This window comes from Phaethon lepturus, unplaced genomic scaffold (genome assembly GCF_000687285.1).
Source record: "Phaethon lepturus isolate BGI_N335 unplaced genomic scaffold, ASM68728v1 scaffold5937, whole genome shotgun sequence".
Classification (NCBI taxonomy): domain Eukaryota; kingdom Metazoa; phylum Chordata; class Aves; order Phaethontiformes; family Phaethontidae; genus Phaethon; species Phaethon lepturus.
In genome coordinates, this window is record NW_010549684.1 from 8018 (window position 1) to 26385 (window position 18368).

Below are 18368 nucleotides of genomic sequence, written 5' to 3' on the forward strand. Positions count from 1 at the left end.
CGGTACTGTGCAGGCCCGAGTGTGGCCAACAGGATGGGACCTTAGTTCCTGAAGGAAGAAAACTGGCCCTTTGTTGGAGCCCAACAGCCAATTTTCCTCTAGCTGGAATGGAGGGCATGAAGCCATCGGGTTTTAAGCTTTTATCTTTGCACGGAAAACAAAGATAGGAGTGGGCTTTTCAGAGTCGTGTCTCAGCTTAAAAAGAAAAGAAATCAAAAGACAACCCCACAGAAATAAAACTAAATGCAAAAGAAATAAAAGCCCCTGATATTCTTTTCTCATTCTTACTCCGAGCGTGAACAAATCACACTGAATTGAGAAAAAGACAGTGCTCAAAAAAAAAAAAAGCAAAAAACAAATTAGCTGAGGAAAACCCATCTCTCGCTTCCTAAATAGCTGATACCCCTTCTGCTTGTTTTCGCCTGCCCACAGCAAAACAGTTAAAGCCAGAGAACTACTGCGCAGCGGAGCAGGGTGCACAAGGGAGCACATCCAGACAGGCACGAGTCAGACCAGAGAATGCGGGACGGGGACGGGGAAAGGGTCGATGCTCTTCGTCGGAACGGTAACTCCGGGGACAACGGCAGAGCGCGGGACACCCGAGGACGGGACGGAGAGGGAGGGAGAGGGAGCAGAGATCTCCCGCACTCCAAAAAACAAACAACCCCCCCATAAATAAAATCAAATAAAATATACACCAATGTAGTCCACGAGGAACTTCGATGACGACTTCACACAAGCGAGAAAGCTTTCTGGGATGCCAATGACGACTTGAATGAAAATGAAGGAAAAAAAAAAAAAAAAAAGATGTCCGACCAATGGAATAAAATAAAATAGGTCACATGGTTAGAAATCATTGGTGCTTCCTAGTATCTAGTAGCAGATTGCTTCCCAAAAACAACAAAAAAAGTTTTTGGTCCTTCTATATATATACATATATGTATATATATTATAGGACCAAAAACTTTTTTTGTTGTTTTTGGGAAGCAATCTGCTATTTAGTTGCAACAGTGCTTCTCCGAAAAAAGGTCCATCTATAAATATAATTTTATTTATTTTTATTTTTAAATTTTAGTTCTTTTAAGTTAAAATTCTCCATCTCTCTAGGTATTATTTTTTGAATGGTGTTAACCTGCTGAAGTTTTGCCAGAATGGTGCCTGGCTGCGTCTGGGTTCGGTGAACTCGAAGACCTGGGACTGGGATATGCCATCTGTCACCATGTATTGTCCCTGATTTAATGGATCCTGGGGTGGTGGGTAGGCTGGAGGAACCGACTTGGAGTAGCTCACACCTGCATCGATGATTGGGGGGAAAAAGAAAGAGATCAGTCAAAGTGCAATTGGGTCAATAGTCTTTCTTCGGCATGCTACGGCTTCTTATCGCTTAATAACCAGGGTCCCAAGCAACAGGGAGACGTGCCAGAGACGGCAAAGCTACGGAGCAACGCAGCAGCTGCCTACGCTCTCAGCGCGGAGGCTGCCTACACTGGACCACGAGCTGAAGATCTGGAGAAGATCCGTTACTTTACTTTTGTATTGGCAGAGTTCTGCCTGCCCTCACGGAAAAGTCCTGCGTGGGCTAAGGAGGCGCGCACGCCTGGCCAGGCCGTACGCGAACCCGTCTGGTCCGAGGAAGGCAGACAAGCGCATCACTCGGCCCGCTCGCGAGCGTAACACTTGGTGCTTCCAAGCTCGTTTTCACCCGCCCTCCCAGCCACGCCTGGAAAGCGCCTTTGCCCCAACACGCGCTGGCGACCATCCCCGAGCAGCCTCGCCCCGAGGACCGCTCGGCACCGGTTCCTGCGTCGCAAGGGAGCAGCGCTGCTTTGGAGGAAGCGCTACGCCGCAGGGACCCGCACCGCCTCAGCGCTACTCTGCCTATACGAAGGGCAACTCATTATTTTCTTTAGGAGAGTTTGTAGGACTTTTCCATAGGGTTCATTTTAAATTTACCAGTCTGGTTGCAGCCAAAACCGGCTGCACGCAACGCAGAACAGGCCGATTCTGCTCAATCCAAACTGGTAGCGATGGACGGGCTGGCAAGGCTACGCTTTCAGGTTCTAGATGCAAAAGTCCCACATACGCGAGTCACAGCTCCCGTGCAGGAAGGGGGTGAGGGGATGCTGCTCTTCCAGCTTTCCCATGGAAAGGGGAGCTTCCGCAAGCTGGGACCTACGTGGCCCGTGGTAAAGGACGGTGTAGGAAGGGTGGCTCTGGGTGGATGGAGCGGACCAGAAGGGAGACACGTCGCCACCCAAGCGTAGACTACAGGGAACAGTAATACAGCTACTTCTGTACTTCCTTCCCGCAACACCACTGATGAGGGACAATCCCTCCTTCAGCCTCAGGGCAGTGTGACCGGCTGGAAACCACAGCTCCAGAGAAGGGCAGGAAGGAGGGAGGAGCAGGGCTCTGACGCAGGCTGCGGTAAGCTCTGGCCATCTCTGGATCCCCTCTGCTGCATGCAGAACTGCTCTTCCTTCTGCGGGGAGGGCAGCCCCGGGCGCGTGATGGGTGGCAAGCTTCACAAGGGCCAGCTCGAGGCCATCGCCTCCCCTGGTCTTAACCGCAGGAGCGAGGCGACTCTACCCAAGCAGATCAGTGTCCTCATCTGGAAAGCGGGATGGCATCACCCACCTACCTCACACGAGGGTTGTGAAGCTAAATTAATTAATGTTTGTAAAACACTTTGAGATCCTCGGCTGGGAAGGTGCTAGAGAAGGCAAAATACGGTGATTAGCACCCAGGTACCACAGCAACGTGTGTAAAAGAAATGCGACTCTTTGCATTCAGTTCGCGGTTCCTACCGACACACAAACACATGCTTTGCGGGACCAGTGCCGGCCGGCCCGGGCACAGGGAGGCTGCACACAGTCAGATACTTACAGACAAAGGAAAAAGCCTCACAAAGTGCGCTCACGGAGCTCATCTGACAACTTTGGAAGTTGCCGCATTATAATTTAGGACCTCTTTTAGATGCAAAGCTAAGGCTTTAGTATGGCTTTAGGAAAGAGAATTCATTCGCTTCCCCTTGCGCCAGCATTTACCAGTCAAGGCTTGTTAAGATCCTCAGAAGGTCCAGACCAAATGGTGGTATCATCTTGACTATGTCTAACTGATTTCTCCTTCTTTACAGCACATACCATCAAATCATGCTGTCCACTGTAGGGAGTAACCAAGACCTTTCCTTACGGTGGACAAAACCCACTCCGTGATTCATACTTATTACCCTTTAACAAATTCATCACAGTTAGTATTTCAAACTTACTTGAAAAGAACAACCTGGAGATGGTCTGCACTTGTATCTGCATGCTGGAATAGAGTTACTCATCAACAAGTTTTCTACTCTGTCTTTCCCAAGCTCCTCTCTCCCGCAGAAAGCCTGCAGAGCAGGGTGCAGCCCCAGAGCCCTTGCCGTCCTGGGGCCAAACCTGGAACAAGGTCAGTTCTAGGATACCCGAGACAACTTCTGTACCATCCTTCTTGGCAGGCCCCCACCGTCAATTTGAATTTACCACACTATGTGACTAAAGCCATAAGGATAGAGCATGGGCTTGAGCTCATCTCTGCCCTACCTGTTCCATCCCTACTTCTACCACTGTCCTGCTCTGAGTTGCCTTGTTGGAAGGAAGGTCAATGTGTGGACATGTAACCAACTGCAGAATCTGCTGTGGAGGGCGAACTCTAGCCCTGGCCCAGGCAAGAGTGCAGACATTCTCCTGGAGGCCACCAGCCTTTAGTGCCTTGCCTACTTTTCCCAGCAGAGACTGGTGAGGAATTTTAGAATCTGGGGGAAGGTTAGCATCAGGTACAGGTCCCTTACATGGCTAGAGTCGGGAAATATGTCGTCTTCTGCCTGGTAAGTGGTTTGGATCTTCGCCTGACCCAGAGGACCAGGAATTACTTCAAAGGCAAACAGGCCTTGTGCCACCGAGATTGCTAACGTTCTAACACAAAAGAGCTGTGAATCTAAGGCTGCTCTTAAGGGACATACAGCAGTTGTTTCTAGCTTTGGTAGACCTTAAAACCACATTGCTTTAATGACATGGCCCGATGTCTTCTGCATCCTGTGGCCGCAGAGTGGCAGTCAACCTTGTGATGCATCTGGTCTGCCATGCCGAGCTGGGCTGAGCTCTTTATTGTCTCTAAACCAATTTGTGGAGGGTGAACTAATGCATTTTAATCATGACACAGAAATGCTAAGAAATCTCCCAGATCAGCAAAATGTGACGCACTTGGAAGGCTGCAGATGTAGATAAAGGACAGTCTGGCTGAAGTCCACTGACATTGATGGAGTTACACTGCAAAGAATGTAATCCATAGTCTGTCTTCTCCGAAAGAGAGAAAGGCAGACTCCCCTGGCCAGATCACTAGCAAACCCCATTCAGTTCTTTCCCAAAATAGCCTTTTTGGTCCAAACTCCTAAAAAATGTCTATCCATGCTTGAAACCATCACTCACTGCCACCTCCCTCAGTAAAGAAGCTCAGACCCAAATTCCCAAAGTTGTTTGTGTGGCCCTAGGCTACTGGCATTAACACCTAAGCTGGATGAACGTCAAAAGCTCCTGGCTGGTTCTACTTGAATAAGCAGCCGAAGGTGTGCATATTTATCGTATTTATCATATTTATCAAATGGCCTCCATGGCCTGAATGATTCAGACTGCGGATCTCGGTGGCATGCATAATTACCGTGCGCTTGTGGGCATGCAAGTAAAAACATCTGTGCTCCGGCAAGTCAGGCTGATAATTCCACAAGAATACATTTTCTTATGAAACTCCAATACAGCACTTTGCAATAGCTTGAGGTGCCCCCCAAGAATGGCTTTTTTATTTCACTTTTGGACATACCCACGTTCTTGGCAAGGTGGAACACAGGAACTGCGGGGGGGAGGAGGGAGAGTCACCTAATCTGCACATCTTCAGATCCTGAGAAAGAGCAATTCTGGGAGAAAGTACGACAGGGTGGTATTTTTCTATTCTGCAGCTTGCTCCCTCATCAGAACTCGGGACTGTTGTGCAAAATTGTCTCTTGAGGGACTTTTTTTTAATATGCAAAGCCATAACTCCAGTGCAATTGAACAGAAAGAAATGAGCAAAGCTCTTTTCTGATGCAATTTTGGGCTGCTGGGCGAACGGAATTCAAAGCGCAAAGGGAAAGAATCGATAGATAAGTAATGATTTCTAGACACAGCTGCTGCGCTGCCTTCCCAAGGCGTAAGAAAGCAGCTGTACGCCAATGACCAGACTTGGAGCTCCTTCTGCTGGTTCATGCATAATTCTGCACTGTAGCAGAATCTAAAGGCTGCAGCTGCATAGCAAGATCATTCGGCAGGGTGGGGGTTGTGGAAATCTGTTCGGAATGAGAAAAAGAAAACTCCAGGGTTTATAATTTGGCTAGACAAAACTGGTAAAGAGAGATGCTGCGCTGTCAGTTGAAATCATGTCTTTTTTTAGTACTAGGCAACGTCACTTGGCATCTTTCGGATTTCTCAGCTCAGAAGAAAACAATTAAAAAGATTTAAAACTGTCTCTTTTTCCCCTTCTAGTTCTTTTTTCAAAGTGTCTCTTCTATTTGAGGTTACATCACGACTTCAGTAGCACTTGAAGGTTTAGGAGCATGCTATCAACTCACAGGCAATCCACATGGACACGTGCAGACAGACCCAGTTATAATATAGCAAGACAGCTACATTAACACTGCACCTTTCCAGAGTTAATACAGAACACAGACAGAATACACTCAGGTTTGCCTATATATAACCATGGAAACTTGCCTTACAAGCTGTTTATTCCATCCTCAACCTTTAAGATTTTAGCTTATACTTTGATCAGGAGCTATTTCATAGGCTTTTCTTCTACCTAGCTGCCTAGGTATCATGCCGTTCATTAGCCGGACTTGAGTTGGAGACAATAAAATATCACCACCTGCTTTCTCTACTGGCCGAGTGGAGGCTGCTGGCAGGAAAGGAAGCCGTGCTGCGCTGGGGAACCTTTCGTCTCCCTCCCATCTCAGCAGCAGCGGAGCCAACTCGCATCCTTCAGGAGCCGTGCTCAAAAATCCCGTAAATTCCGTTTCCTCCTGAATACTGTAACCCATACACAACGTGGGGCAGCTGGGAACGTACCTCAAGAACACTAATTGTGGTACGGTTAATTACTCCTGCAACAGTGACAAGTTAAAGAAATAAGAAGCAGTAATGCCTGAACGGGTACAGCCCTTTGCCTTTCTTCAGCACATCTCACCAGAGGATCTCAAAGCACTTCACCACTATTTACGTTTAGAGTTAGCAAACCACGCTGCGTCTGATAGAAGTTCTGTTCCCCGATTGCAGACCTAGTTTATACAGCCAGAGGTGCGGATGGCAGCTGTGCCCAGGAAGCATCTGCCTCCGAAGGCAGTCCTGAGCAGCCGGGGACTTCACCGATGACACCTCCGTGCTGAACTACCCGAATCAAAGTTCGTCATACTCGCCCAGCTCAAGAGGAATTCAAGTGGTGCATTAGCCGTGGCTCTTTACACAGCCAGGGATTCTACTCAGCGGCCTGGCAGAGGTGGGTATTACCAGGGATGGTAGTGGTGAGGAGAACATGCCTTGGCTCCCTTTTCTAACCACTAGCCTAACTTCTCTGTTTGGGAGGAAGAGGGAGAGAAAAGGGCTAACCGCAGCTTCAGAAATGCAACTGAGGAAAACAGTGGTCTGGTGTCCTGGCTATTCCACAGCCAACCACAGTATCTACAAATACTGAGGTAACTTGACCTTCCTGAGTCTATTCATCAAGTCTGTAACGGCAACCCAATGTCATTAGACTAGACATTAAGATAATGATTGCTCATTGTGATAAGCAAAAGCTAAGCAAGGCAAGATGGAATAAATCATACTAGGGCTTTATCAATCAAAGCCAGGTGAAAACTAATTTATCCCATCTTATATTTATGGAGCCTCCCTCTCCTCCAGCGTTCTGTACACTGATAGCAAAGATCACTCCATCTGTTTCCTTGACAGGAATAGATCAGTTCGTCCATCACTGCCCTGAAGTGCAGCCTCTTCCGAGTAGCAACACTGCCCCTTACCTAAAATACCTCACCACACCCAAAGTGCAGGAGTGTCTGGGCTGACAAACTTATTTCAATTGGAATCTCAACATGACGTTGATGTCAAGATCTTGGCTCTTCAAACGAGGGCCAATGGAAAACCCAAGAGGCCTGTTCCACATCTCACCAAAAAACTCCCCTGGAGAATCTGCTCAGCAGCACGTGCCTGTTGCCAAGTCACCGGTACCATCCTTAGAGGTTTCCTAGCCAAGAATTTATTCATGATTTGCCTTAGCTTGTATATCTGATGGGCTATCAGATGCTACTACTGACTCCAGCTGGGTTACTAATGCCTTGAGTGAGAAGCCATCTATCAATACTCTCATCAATGAGACTAGTGCTTGCGGACCCAAAGCACGAGTGCTTGGGCGAGCCGCAGTGAGCAGCGAGTCACGCCTGCGTTTTGGAGGCTTTGGGTAGGGTCTGTATTTGACAAGCAATGGGCTAAGCTCTGTGATTTCTCCGAATCTGTGGGGAAATACCACCGAGAACATGATTAGCTCCATTCTTTCACCTACGCTGTGGGAAGCTCTGTGAAAAAAATGGAAGTGACCCTGATTATGTGAAAATGCAAATGCCCCTCTTTGTTTTAAAGCAGTTAGTCTATGTGTCGCTCAGTCTCCTTCCACCTCCCTGAGGCTATGCCTACGGGTGTGACTAGGATGGGGAAACATGTCAGGGCCACGTCAATCTTCTTAGCAACGAAGATGCAATAAAATAGGCTGAACAACTCCAGAGAACCACAGGAGGTACCTACAGACTGTGTTACCCAGTAAGACCAGTCCTCGCCAGCTGGCTGAGGCCAGCACAAGTACGCTAACACGCAGTCACCTCGTTTTGCTATGCAGACTTACCGGAGGAGAGCCTGAAGTGCCGAAGTTTGAGAAGGAGAGCTGTTGGGTGTTTGGGTCAGGGTTTTTATGACACAGTTGGCCATGAGCTCAAGTGATCAGAAAGGAAGAAGTTAGCAGGAAAATTCCGTGCCTCAGAGGGTGTTTTACTGCAGGCCAAAGCAGTTCCTGCTGGCTGATGATTTAACCCCTGCTGGGTTTGCATAGCTGGCTATTTAAGGGCAGATTTAATGACAGCACCCTCCTAAGCACAGGGCTAGGGGCGGTTGTGATGGAATATGTATTCCCTCCTTCCGCAAGTCCCAGACCACCAGCTGGAGACTCGTCTGGGCTGAGGGCATCTGCCTCGGTGAAGCTGTGGCACGGTGCAGAGGAGAATACACAGGACAGACAGAAGGGCACGAAGGCGCTGGCTCATAGCATGCGCCTGAAGAGCTCTCCTGGGGTGGGAAACCCTCTCACCTAGCACTAAGGTCACGTCTTTAAGTTTGAACAGACATTTCATTTTGCAAAATGTTAAAATTAGTGGGAAATGGTGCTTTAAAGAACGGGGTCTCCTTCCCGAGCGCTGGAATCCCTCTGGCACCCCTGGCTGACAGCTTCTAGGAACACGAGCAAAAACCCCTTACGTGCCCATGCCGTCCTGCATGGGGACAGACGTGGCCAAAGCTGGGGATCAGACAAGTAACTGCATGTTTCTGAAAGCTGCAAACACTAATCACTGGAGGGGGGATTAAAAGCGGCCAGCAGGACAGAAGCCGGTGATGGACAGAGGCCCTAAAGGAGCCTTCTGTCTTCAGACACTTACAAATGGAGAAAGCACCCTGGATAATCCTGTGTCTACGTTAAGGATGGACCGGAGATCCACAAAGGATCCATTTTCAAGGGAACTGCAGGCTTTTTGCCACTGCTTTAGTAACTAACGGGCACAATTTTGGAAGTGCAACTCAACGCTGTCTTAATGTCGCAGTGTCAGCGCAGGCAGCAAAGGTCCTCAGCGGTACCTGGACTTACCTGCAGAGAAGTTGCACACTTGACTGGCTGTAGCTTAAAAAGGGCTGTGGGGTTTTTTGTTGTTTTTGTAAGTCAAGACAAATAAATTTCTCTGTACTTTGCTATTTCTAGGAGACACCACACTGAATTCTATTCCCAGTTACCACACTGACATTGAAAGAAGCTAAAAGGCAGTAACCGAGAGGCAAAACCTTGAACAATCAATGCAAAAAGAAAAAAACCAACAACAAACAGTCCTTTTCTCTATCTGTTGGTAAGATGCAGAGCCAACACTACCCATTTACTTTATGTCTAATGGACTTAAAGAAGGCCAAAAATTGGTGTAATGCTGTCTTAAGGCACCTGGTCTAATATCATTACGTTTTGGCCAATCCAATAAGTAGTGCAAATCCTAATACATTGCTGAAATCTGACCTTGCGCGTCATTAAATCGCTTTGGAAGGAAGCCTGGCACTGCATGTGTGCACGCACCTCTGAGCCGGTGTGAGCCTTAGGAGGGGGTTGCTTTCAGAGGGGCTGACTTGTGCCCCACAGAGGGCCCTGATTTGGGGATCAAAAACTTCTCAAAACACACTCACTTCTCGAGAGAGTTGTGTTCTCTCTTAATCACCTGGATAAAGCTTCTGTTCGTTTAAGAAGCTGAGTTTTAAGGTTTCTTCTCCTGCTACCAGCTGATCTCTCAGCGTCTCTCCCTCGCCTGCTGCAGCCAGCAGTACTTTAAGCGCTTCCTTTTCAAACGCACGCCAGCCAGCTCCAGAGAAATACTTCTGGGAGGTGTGGTACAACTGTGCATGAAATAAGTAGCAGTTTATACTATTTGAAAAATGTTTTTCTGCTTCACCTCTAACAAAGTTGATTGCATTTTCCATTTCACCTCCTTCACGGCTTTTCTCCCTTCCTTAAGTATTCTGTGACAGGGAAATTACCATGGTTTCCCATTTAAGAGGTGGAGAGAACAACGGAGATAATCTAGAAACAAGTCTGTAACAGGCATCCACTGACATGGGAGCAGAGCTCCCGGCACGTCGGTTGGGCTTGGAGGCACCAAACCCTGCTGTAGCCACTGAGACCCGTCCTGCAAAGTCCGTACATTTAAATGAGTAAATAGTTCAGTCGAATGCAGTGGAAGTAATCCTGCTCCTAAAGGGCTTCACTGCTTTCCAGGTAGAACTGATGCTCCAAAACCAACTTAACGCCCCTTCCAGTGCTACTGTTGTGCTGCGGAGGGCTGCGCGGCGAGGGCAAAGGCAGCGCACGGTGCCTGCAGGCAGCAACCTCCTGGCGCGGGCACTCCCGTCTGCCCGCTCCCCGCCCCGAGAGCCGTACCTCAGCCCCAGCAACACAGCCCCAAGTGCCTGCCAAGGTCTTTGGCAAAAACTTTGCTGGCAATGGATGTAAAATGCATACGGCAAGATTCAAAAAACTGGTCACTAAAAGCCAACTCTCAGGAATTTCCTCCTGCCTCCCTCTTCTGAGCAATGCCACCAGCTCCCTGCTCCGGCAGCCCTGTGCCCCTCTTTGGGTCATGGGCACAAGACACACCGCAGAGTAAGAAAACTAAGAGCTTTCAGCAAAACGTTCAATGCCGCTACTTAATTTAATTAATCTGAGACTGGGCTATGATTACCACAATGTAGGACAAAAGAAACAGAGCTACTAATTTAATGACCCTATTTGTTGTTTTTCAGATTTCATGTCTTAAGTAAAACAACCAGGCTTCACTTAACTTGATGCTTGGGGTCTGACTGAATTTCTGTCTGACTCGAGGACTTCATCTCATTAAAAGAACTGCCATGTTATGTTATAGCATAAGCTCGTTCTTCATAAAAGAAGTGCTGACTGGTGTTTTAGGAGCTAATTAATTTTATAGTCAGAGAAGTCTAAGCTAATAGCCCCTCCTTTTTCACCTCAGAGAGAAAGAGAGAGAAAGAGAAAGAGAGAAAACAAGAGAGCAATTGCCGTGTAAGAAATAAGTAATGTTAGGCATGTTACATTTGTCAGGATGCAAGTCCAGTGATTTAAGTGGGAATACTGGTAGGCATGCTCAGGCACCTTTGAACTGTGTCACTTAATGACTGAACAGTACAATTATTAATTAATCGATACCTTAATTAATAGCACAATTAATTGAACAGCAAATAGTAATTGAAAGTGGTTTTGTCGTGGCCATCACACAAGCCAGTTTCTCTAATTTTCCAGTTGCCATCATCTCCGTGGTTGCCTCCGTGCTGAGGGACAAGCATGCAAGTGGTGAGGGGCGAACCTGCAAAAGCGAGCTCGTGACGGCGTCCGCTACTGCCTGAACTACATGTACGTCGCGTAGGATACGCGTTCCCTGGGCCCGTTTTTGGGCGCGTGCATACTTCGAGCTTAGAAAATCTGGCCAGGAGAGTTTTTAAAGAACATCTCAGAAGACAACAGAGGAAGTTAGTAGAGAGGAGAAGACTAATGACAATGGAGAGACACAGCAAACCGAGGTGTTTACAGTTGGCCTAGCGAACCACTACTGGACCCGCAAAGCCAGTAGACAACAAACAGCTGAGACAGAAAGCAAAGAGCTCCTTCAACTTTTGCAAAAAACAACCCAAGGCCTGTACAGAGCAGGGATGAATCTGCCTGGAACTGACTACAGCCAAGAGCTGATGAGTTCTCTCGAAACCCGTTTATAGGTCGAGTTGTGCCACGGGACTTTGGTAACGAATCGATATGTCTACGACTTTGTGAAGCTTTGGAAAACTTGAAAAATGACCTCTCTGACTTTCCCTCCGTGTTTACTATTTCAAAACCTGTAGCTGCAAGAGTTATTGCGAGAGATAATGAACGCTGGCTCTTTCGCCAGTAGAGACTCTGTTTAATATCTAGCATGGCATTTATTAGCTGGCTGTAGCCTGCCTGGGTGGGGAAATGAATCTAACATCGGAGAGATAGAATGTCTTTACTAAGATACTTTATTTCCTAGAGCTGATGCTACTGTGCTGTCCTTGAAAAGTTATAGGTAGCCCCAGGAAACATGAGTGTCCCCCTTCCAGGACAGGAAAGGGGTAGACCCCTCACCACCTCCAGTATTTCAGCCATCTTTCTTTTTTTTGCTCATGGGAGACTTTGGGAATTAGCAGAACCCCTACACATCTCCGCACTCACTCCCGTTTCAGCCTGAGATAAACAACTGAGATAGATTTCTGCCCCCAGGGACAGCTTCTGGACATCAGACTGAAGACATGAGATCAAATTCATCTCTGGTGAAATTCCACTGGCTTCGACCACATTAGACCAGAGATTAATTTGGCCCACAGATACATTAAGAAAGGATACAAAGCACAAACGGTGTTTTATAAAAAAAGAGAAAGGGGAGGGGGAAATTCAAGGAGGATGCTGGATCCTAACCCAGCAGGATTCAGCCCAGCCCGCTCCACCCTCACATCACCAGGCACAGTGCGTGTTGCCGGTTACCTTTTTGCTTACTGACTTTCTTTACTGTCATTGCCGCTTGCCGCTTTTGATTTTCAGAAATTTCAAAGCCTGAAAAAGGGAACACGGCAAACACAATTCAGAAGGTTGCTTACAAAGCCTCTTTTTCTTTTGGGGAGGGGGGGATGTTCTGCACTGTTTGGCAAACACAGGACGCCCTAGGTGGCAAAGTATCACCCAGTGAGCTGCGTATACGGGTGGGTATTTTACTGAAAAGCCAATCTTCCTTGAAAGGACAGGCCTCTTTATAATCTCACTTGTGCAGGGGCTGTATGAAAAGCACGATTAGACCCATTATTATTTATACAGTATCATAAATATGCCCAGTGCTTTACAGCTGAGCAACAAACTGAGCCTGAACTGACATTGGTTACAGTCAATTTATGGGCTGATGTCGAGGGAAGGGCACGGCTGATAAGTCGTTGACTTCGCTGCCCTCCTACCCTGCACCAGACATGCTTAACTGGAGCAGAATGATGCAGCCAGGAGACTCTGAAGTCAGAGAGCCAAAGACTTCCTTCTCCCACAACACCCATGGAGGTCCAGGCTTGAAGCTATGGGCAGAATTTGTCTGTTGAGGCCCAAAAATAACAGTAACTGAATTGGAAAAAGACCTGTTTATGACTATGAGCAACCAAGGACATTTGAACAAGGCTGAACCATAATACTACTACAAAAAAGAAGTGGGCTTCTCCAACAGTTGGGGCTAAATTAAAATTACCAACAATCTCCTTTCAGATTCATTTCATATTCCTCACCTATCTTTTCATCTTCTTTTACCATCTTCCTTTCTTCTCTGAAAGCTCTAAGCCATCGTAACTTCTCCTCCAGTTTCTTGGCAAAGAATAAGTGCATTTCCTCAGTCTCCTTGTTATGAAGTTTGAAGGCATTCTTCATGCTGACATTAAAGTCATCATCTCTCCCATCTTCTATATCCACCACTTCGTATTTATCCATGTCTATGCGACCTTTGTAATACAGAATATCTCTTCGTATCAGATCCTACAGAGAGAAAAGGAGAGATGGGTTGATCATAAGATACTTAGAGAGCCTGAACTCTGCAGGGAATTCATGGGAGGGCTGAAGAGAAGAAAGAAGTAGTGGCGAACCTGCCGGATTCTTCAAGCCCCATCTGCTGGGAGTACGTTTGTTGCTGGCTAAATAAACAGGGTAGATCATAGACATGAAAGAACAAAATACAAATCCTCATCCTGCAAAGTTTTGCTTGTAGGCACGAAGAAGTGCCTCTGAGTAGGGAACATACTTCCATCATTTTCCATGATGGTAAGTTCTGTTCCACAGGATGAGAAACCAGAAAATAGATGCCGCTGGCCTGATGGGCTTCCTGTGCTGCAAACGAGGCTGTGTAGAAGCACAAATCCTGAGAAACCAGCTCGGGCATGTTTGGCAGTGCAGACCGGGTACTGCAGGTCTGTCTTTTCCAAAGACCTTCTCAGAGTCGGGGAGACGGGTCTCTGCCCCTTCGCCTTGGAACCCACTCCCATTCATACGCAACTCACTGGCGAGGAAATCGCCCTGCTTCTCTGTTCAAAGAACTCCAGACCTACCTCTGTCCCATTACACCCTGGTTTGAACCTCCTGATCCAGCTTAAAATTTTTCTTTTTCCTTCCTTGATGTTTATAACCTTTACAACCCAACCTGTTCATCCTCATCTCCTTTCTAAGTTGATTATTCCTGCCCCTTGTTTTTCAGCAACAGCTCATTTCTCTCTGTTAGGAAGGGAAAAGAAAAACAGTCTTTGCTATTAATTTTTCAGAACTCGTATGAGAACACCCACAGCTCCGTGGCCCAGCGCAACCTGCGCTCTCTGCCAGCAGCAGCCCGCGCAGCGGTTCTGCGTATCGGCTACCGAGAGCGCGGAGGGTGCGCGGTCGCAGCAGCTGGGAGGCCGGTAGCGGTAGCTGGAGATGGCACTAAAAAAAGTGTTCTAAGATCTATTGTGTCAACTGCTCAATCACAGATGTGACATTGTGGATGCCGATAAACTGCAGTAAAAACCAGATAATTTCCTGTTTTCCTCCTTACCCTCTTTATACTTATTTCGACTTTGCCCATCAAATTTTGTACTGCCTTTATTAGAACTATTCCCAATTTATACTCGTGTAAGAGGAGCACTGGCCCCACAGCTCTGTATCTTTATAGGAACAGATAACAAAAAATGATCATCAGAAAATAGAATGTTAATTATAGAGTCATGACCACATAAGGTAATTCAAATTACAAGGCATACATATTTAAAAAGCCAAATTTAGCAACACGTAATCAAGATTTCCTTCCTCTATCCACTCTCAAAAGCCAATATTTAGGTGTATTAAATTAATTTAACTTAAATACTTTTTGATTTTTGAGAGTGCCCTAAAGATAAATGCTGTGTCAAAGGATTCATTTAAGAGGAAAAATAAAATCAATATACGGCATTTATTTACTCAAGTAAAATTTAGCAGTGAGGTTTTTTAAAGATAAGCGGTAGGTATTATTTTAAACAAATCATTAACCTTGGAAAATGAACTGTACATCATAATTTTGTAGCAAACTTGCTCATAGATCTGCCAGGCAGTATTAGCGGTCAAGACACTGGGCACTGTCCAGAAGTTCGTAGCCTTTAAAACCTGCCTCCTCCCTCTGGAATGCTCTGGGGCGGGGGGGAAATTCCATTAACAAACGTATCGTACAAGTATCTTACTCTAGTATACAGGCTTTGAGTAGCGATGCTGTCCAAAACATACGAAAAGGATATTTCAGGCTAAATATGCAATAGAAAATCTTTTCTGTTTTGTCTTAACTGGGAAAATTGCTTCTTTCCTCTCGCTCTGTGCCCAGTGAAGGGCTGAGAAAACGCTGTACGCGTTACACTAAACCTGTTCAGTTAAATAAATACTGTGCACTTTGTTTAAGTTTTGAGTCTTGGGCCAGTTCTTAGAAATAGCATTTATCTTCACCGCATTCTCAAAAAACTCGGTAACAAATCTCACTGGAAAAAAGACGTGCTCCTTAAATTAGCTAAATACCTAAATACCAGCAACTGTTCTTCCCAGACAGAGGGAACCGCCTCACGGCCGATGAAAACTTCCGAAACAGAACACTGAACGGGCTGTCCTTGGGAGCGAGATGGGTGAAGTGGGACCAAACGTACTCTATGCAATATTCAGGATTATGTAGAGATTTGTCCGTGAAAGGTGTTACAAGAATAAACAATCGCAATCCTCCTTCTCGCCCGGCTCTGGAATTACAACACTCTGCGCATTAGCTTTTTTCTTACACATACAAAATACATTTTTTCCTCTCTTATCTCTCCAATTTTGATTTAGAAAACATTGCAAGCTATTTTTAATCGCTAACGCCAAGCGAATGTTTTAACAGCTTTGTGCTGTCGTTACACTTCCAGAGGACAACGCATCGGGTTTGGACGTGTCTGACCGAACTGCTCCGTGCACTTCCCCTCCAAGGCCGCAGGAGGAACAGTCGCTGCCTCCCGCGAAGCTTCTGCAGGGTGTTATAGAGGCTCACGTGTTTTGCAGGTGTTGCTGAGTATTGGATGGGAAGACAACGGTGTTGCCTAGGAGTTACTGAAGGAGCCACGAGGAGATAATGGAACCATACAAGTGCTTTTGGAAAGCACACAGAATATTATTGCTGGTGAGAACGCAACAGCGGGAAAGAGCAAGCTCAGCTATCATCGAGACTGTCTGCAGAAAGCACACGAAGAAGAAACGCCGTGTTTTTGTCCTTGAGCGTTGAGGAAGCACATGGCGAATGAGGGAAAGACGGCAAGCACAAAGCTCCTGCCTGCCACTTCTTTTACTTTCATTTGGAGAAGAAACTTCAGTAACGAATCCAGAAGAAATGAATCACCTTTTCTCCCACCGCCCTCCCCGGAGCTCTCAGCCTCCAGCTTGGCAGGAACGTTCTGGTGGAAAAACAGCCCCTGGAGTGGGGGGCAGCCCAGAGGAGAGAAAGAGGGAACCGTTCAAAGAGGTACAGAAAGCCGAAGAGCTCAGAACAAGTCCAGGCCTGACATTACCCGAGTGCAGGTCGCTGCCCTGTGCCGACGGCGCAGTTCCTTCGTACTTCCACAAAAGAAGGACCATTCCCCACTCGTTGACTATAAACTCCAGCACCGGTACCCCAAGTTTTTAAGAGACGCTTTTGTTTTCACTGAGTGGTGGAGCGCCAACCTCTCTCGGTGAATAGCACGTGTCTGCACATGGAAGACCCTTTGTACGCGCCTGGTTTCGAGAAAGTTCAGTCCATATAGCAGATTAATAACTGTAACTGGATAAGGTCATTTTTAATGGGTTAGGCATTTCCTACTACCACTTCTCCTTTCTTCTCCTCTTGCCAACACTCGATAAATGGATATTATTTCCTAATTGACTAAATTTTAGCACCCATAGTATGGGAAACATAATTATTTGATAGGTGGATATTTTATCACATGTATTCATAGGGCTCTTAATGAATAACATATATTACTTAACTCCTTAGTGCAGCATGGGCAAATGCACTTGGCTTACACTGTAATTGATTTCGACAAAATTTAGGAATTCATCTGGGCTACAAGAGTTGTACAGCAAGCAAGGCCAAACCCCTGTTTTAAGGAGCTTTTTATGCACGTGGACAAGAGAATAAAAATACAGGGAACATGCAGGCAATAAAAGCGATGCTGCTTTCTGTGATTTCTGCAGGATGCAGACGGGAAGCCCGTAGCAGTGTCGAGCAATGAACCTCGCTGTTCCACACATCGTTTTGTCAAGCGCAGGACTGTCTTTCCTTTGCTCGAGCACGTAAGCTGCATCAAAGAAGCAAGCAGAAGATAAAGGAAAGCAGATGTGTGGCTAAGGGTGAAAATGGATTATTTAAACAGACGGGTGTAAGCGCTACGTGTCAGAAGGACAAAGCAAATACGTATACGCAAAATGGAGATTTATCAGCCGTGTAAGTTGCCACATTGTCGGAAGGAGCTCAGGCTTAGAGGAGGGCAGAAATGGCAGCTAGGACAGGCTGCTGCTATTGCTCATCATCCCCAGGGATACCATAGGAGGGAATTGGGAAGAAATTACTGAACTATAGAATTTAGTTTAATTTACATGCTGGCTATATAATTATAGTATTATATATTATCCTGGCCATAGTTAAGCCAGGATGATGACTAGCTGGTTTATGCTGTCCAGTTTTGAATGTCATACAAAATTATTTTTTTAATTAAATCAGGTAAGAGCAAAAAAATGAAAAAAAGACCAAAAAAAACCCTCTCGAAACCTGATCAGAGGGGGAAGACCAAAGAAATGGAGTTGTTTAATCTAGAAAAGACATAAATAACAGGGAATGTGCTATTGGTATGCCAATATGTGAAAGCTGTGGCTTTTCTAAGGAGGCTGGTGATCAATTAAGTCTCCATTTTGACTATAGCTTGTCTTAACTTACCACAAGGGAGAATAGGATTAGATACTTGGGAAAAGATCTTTCTAGCTGTAAGAATAGCTAAGCAGTAGAACAGACAAAATAAGGAAGTCTTGGGACAGCATTCCTTGGAGATTTTCAAAAATAAGGTTAGACAAACATCCATCAGAGATGATCTCAGTATACTTAATCCTGCGAAGGGAATAGCTAATCTCCTGGGGTCCTCCCCGGCTCTGCATTTTGATGATATCTAAGAGGAAGGCGACAGATGGAGGAGAAAACAGGATGAGAGCAGGTAGGATTAGTATGGACTTCAGGGGCGGTGCTGGGAGAAGCCCCAGGGCGCAGCCCGGGGCAGCCGGCACCAGGAGCAGTGACATAAACCCGCGGTCTCCGCAGCCCGCATCCAGCTCGCATCGCGTGGCTCTTAAGGGAATGGATGCATCTAGGTCATTTGCACTTATTTGTCTAAATATGATCTTTTTTTACCCTACAGCTTCTGCGATTTCCTTTTCTTTCC

The 18368-nt window shown here is 46.4% G+C and overlaps 1 protein-coding gene across 1 annotated transcript in view; it reads right to left on the reverse strand.

The window, feature by feature from the left end:
• Positions 1–1041: 1041 nt before the first annotated feature.
• LOC104623280 (rho guanine nucleotide exchange factor 9-like) overlaps positions 1042–18368 on the reverse strand; it is a gene marked incomplete at its 5' end in the record, with an annotated part of 37429 nt that continues 20102 nt past the window's right edge. The window contains 3 exons of the mRNA XM_010290325.1: positions 1042–1292; positions 12409–12477; positions 13185–13428. Coding sequence (XP_010288627.1) covers positions 1111–1292; positions 12409–12477; positions 13185–13428 — 495 coding nt within the window. The remainder of the gene's footprint in view (positions 1293–12408; positions 12478–13184; positions 13429–18368) is intronic.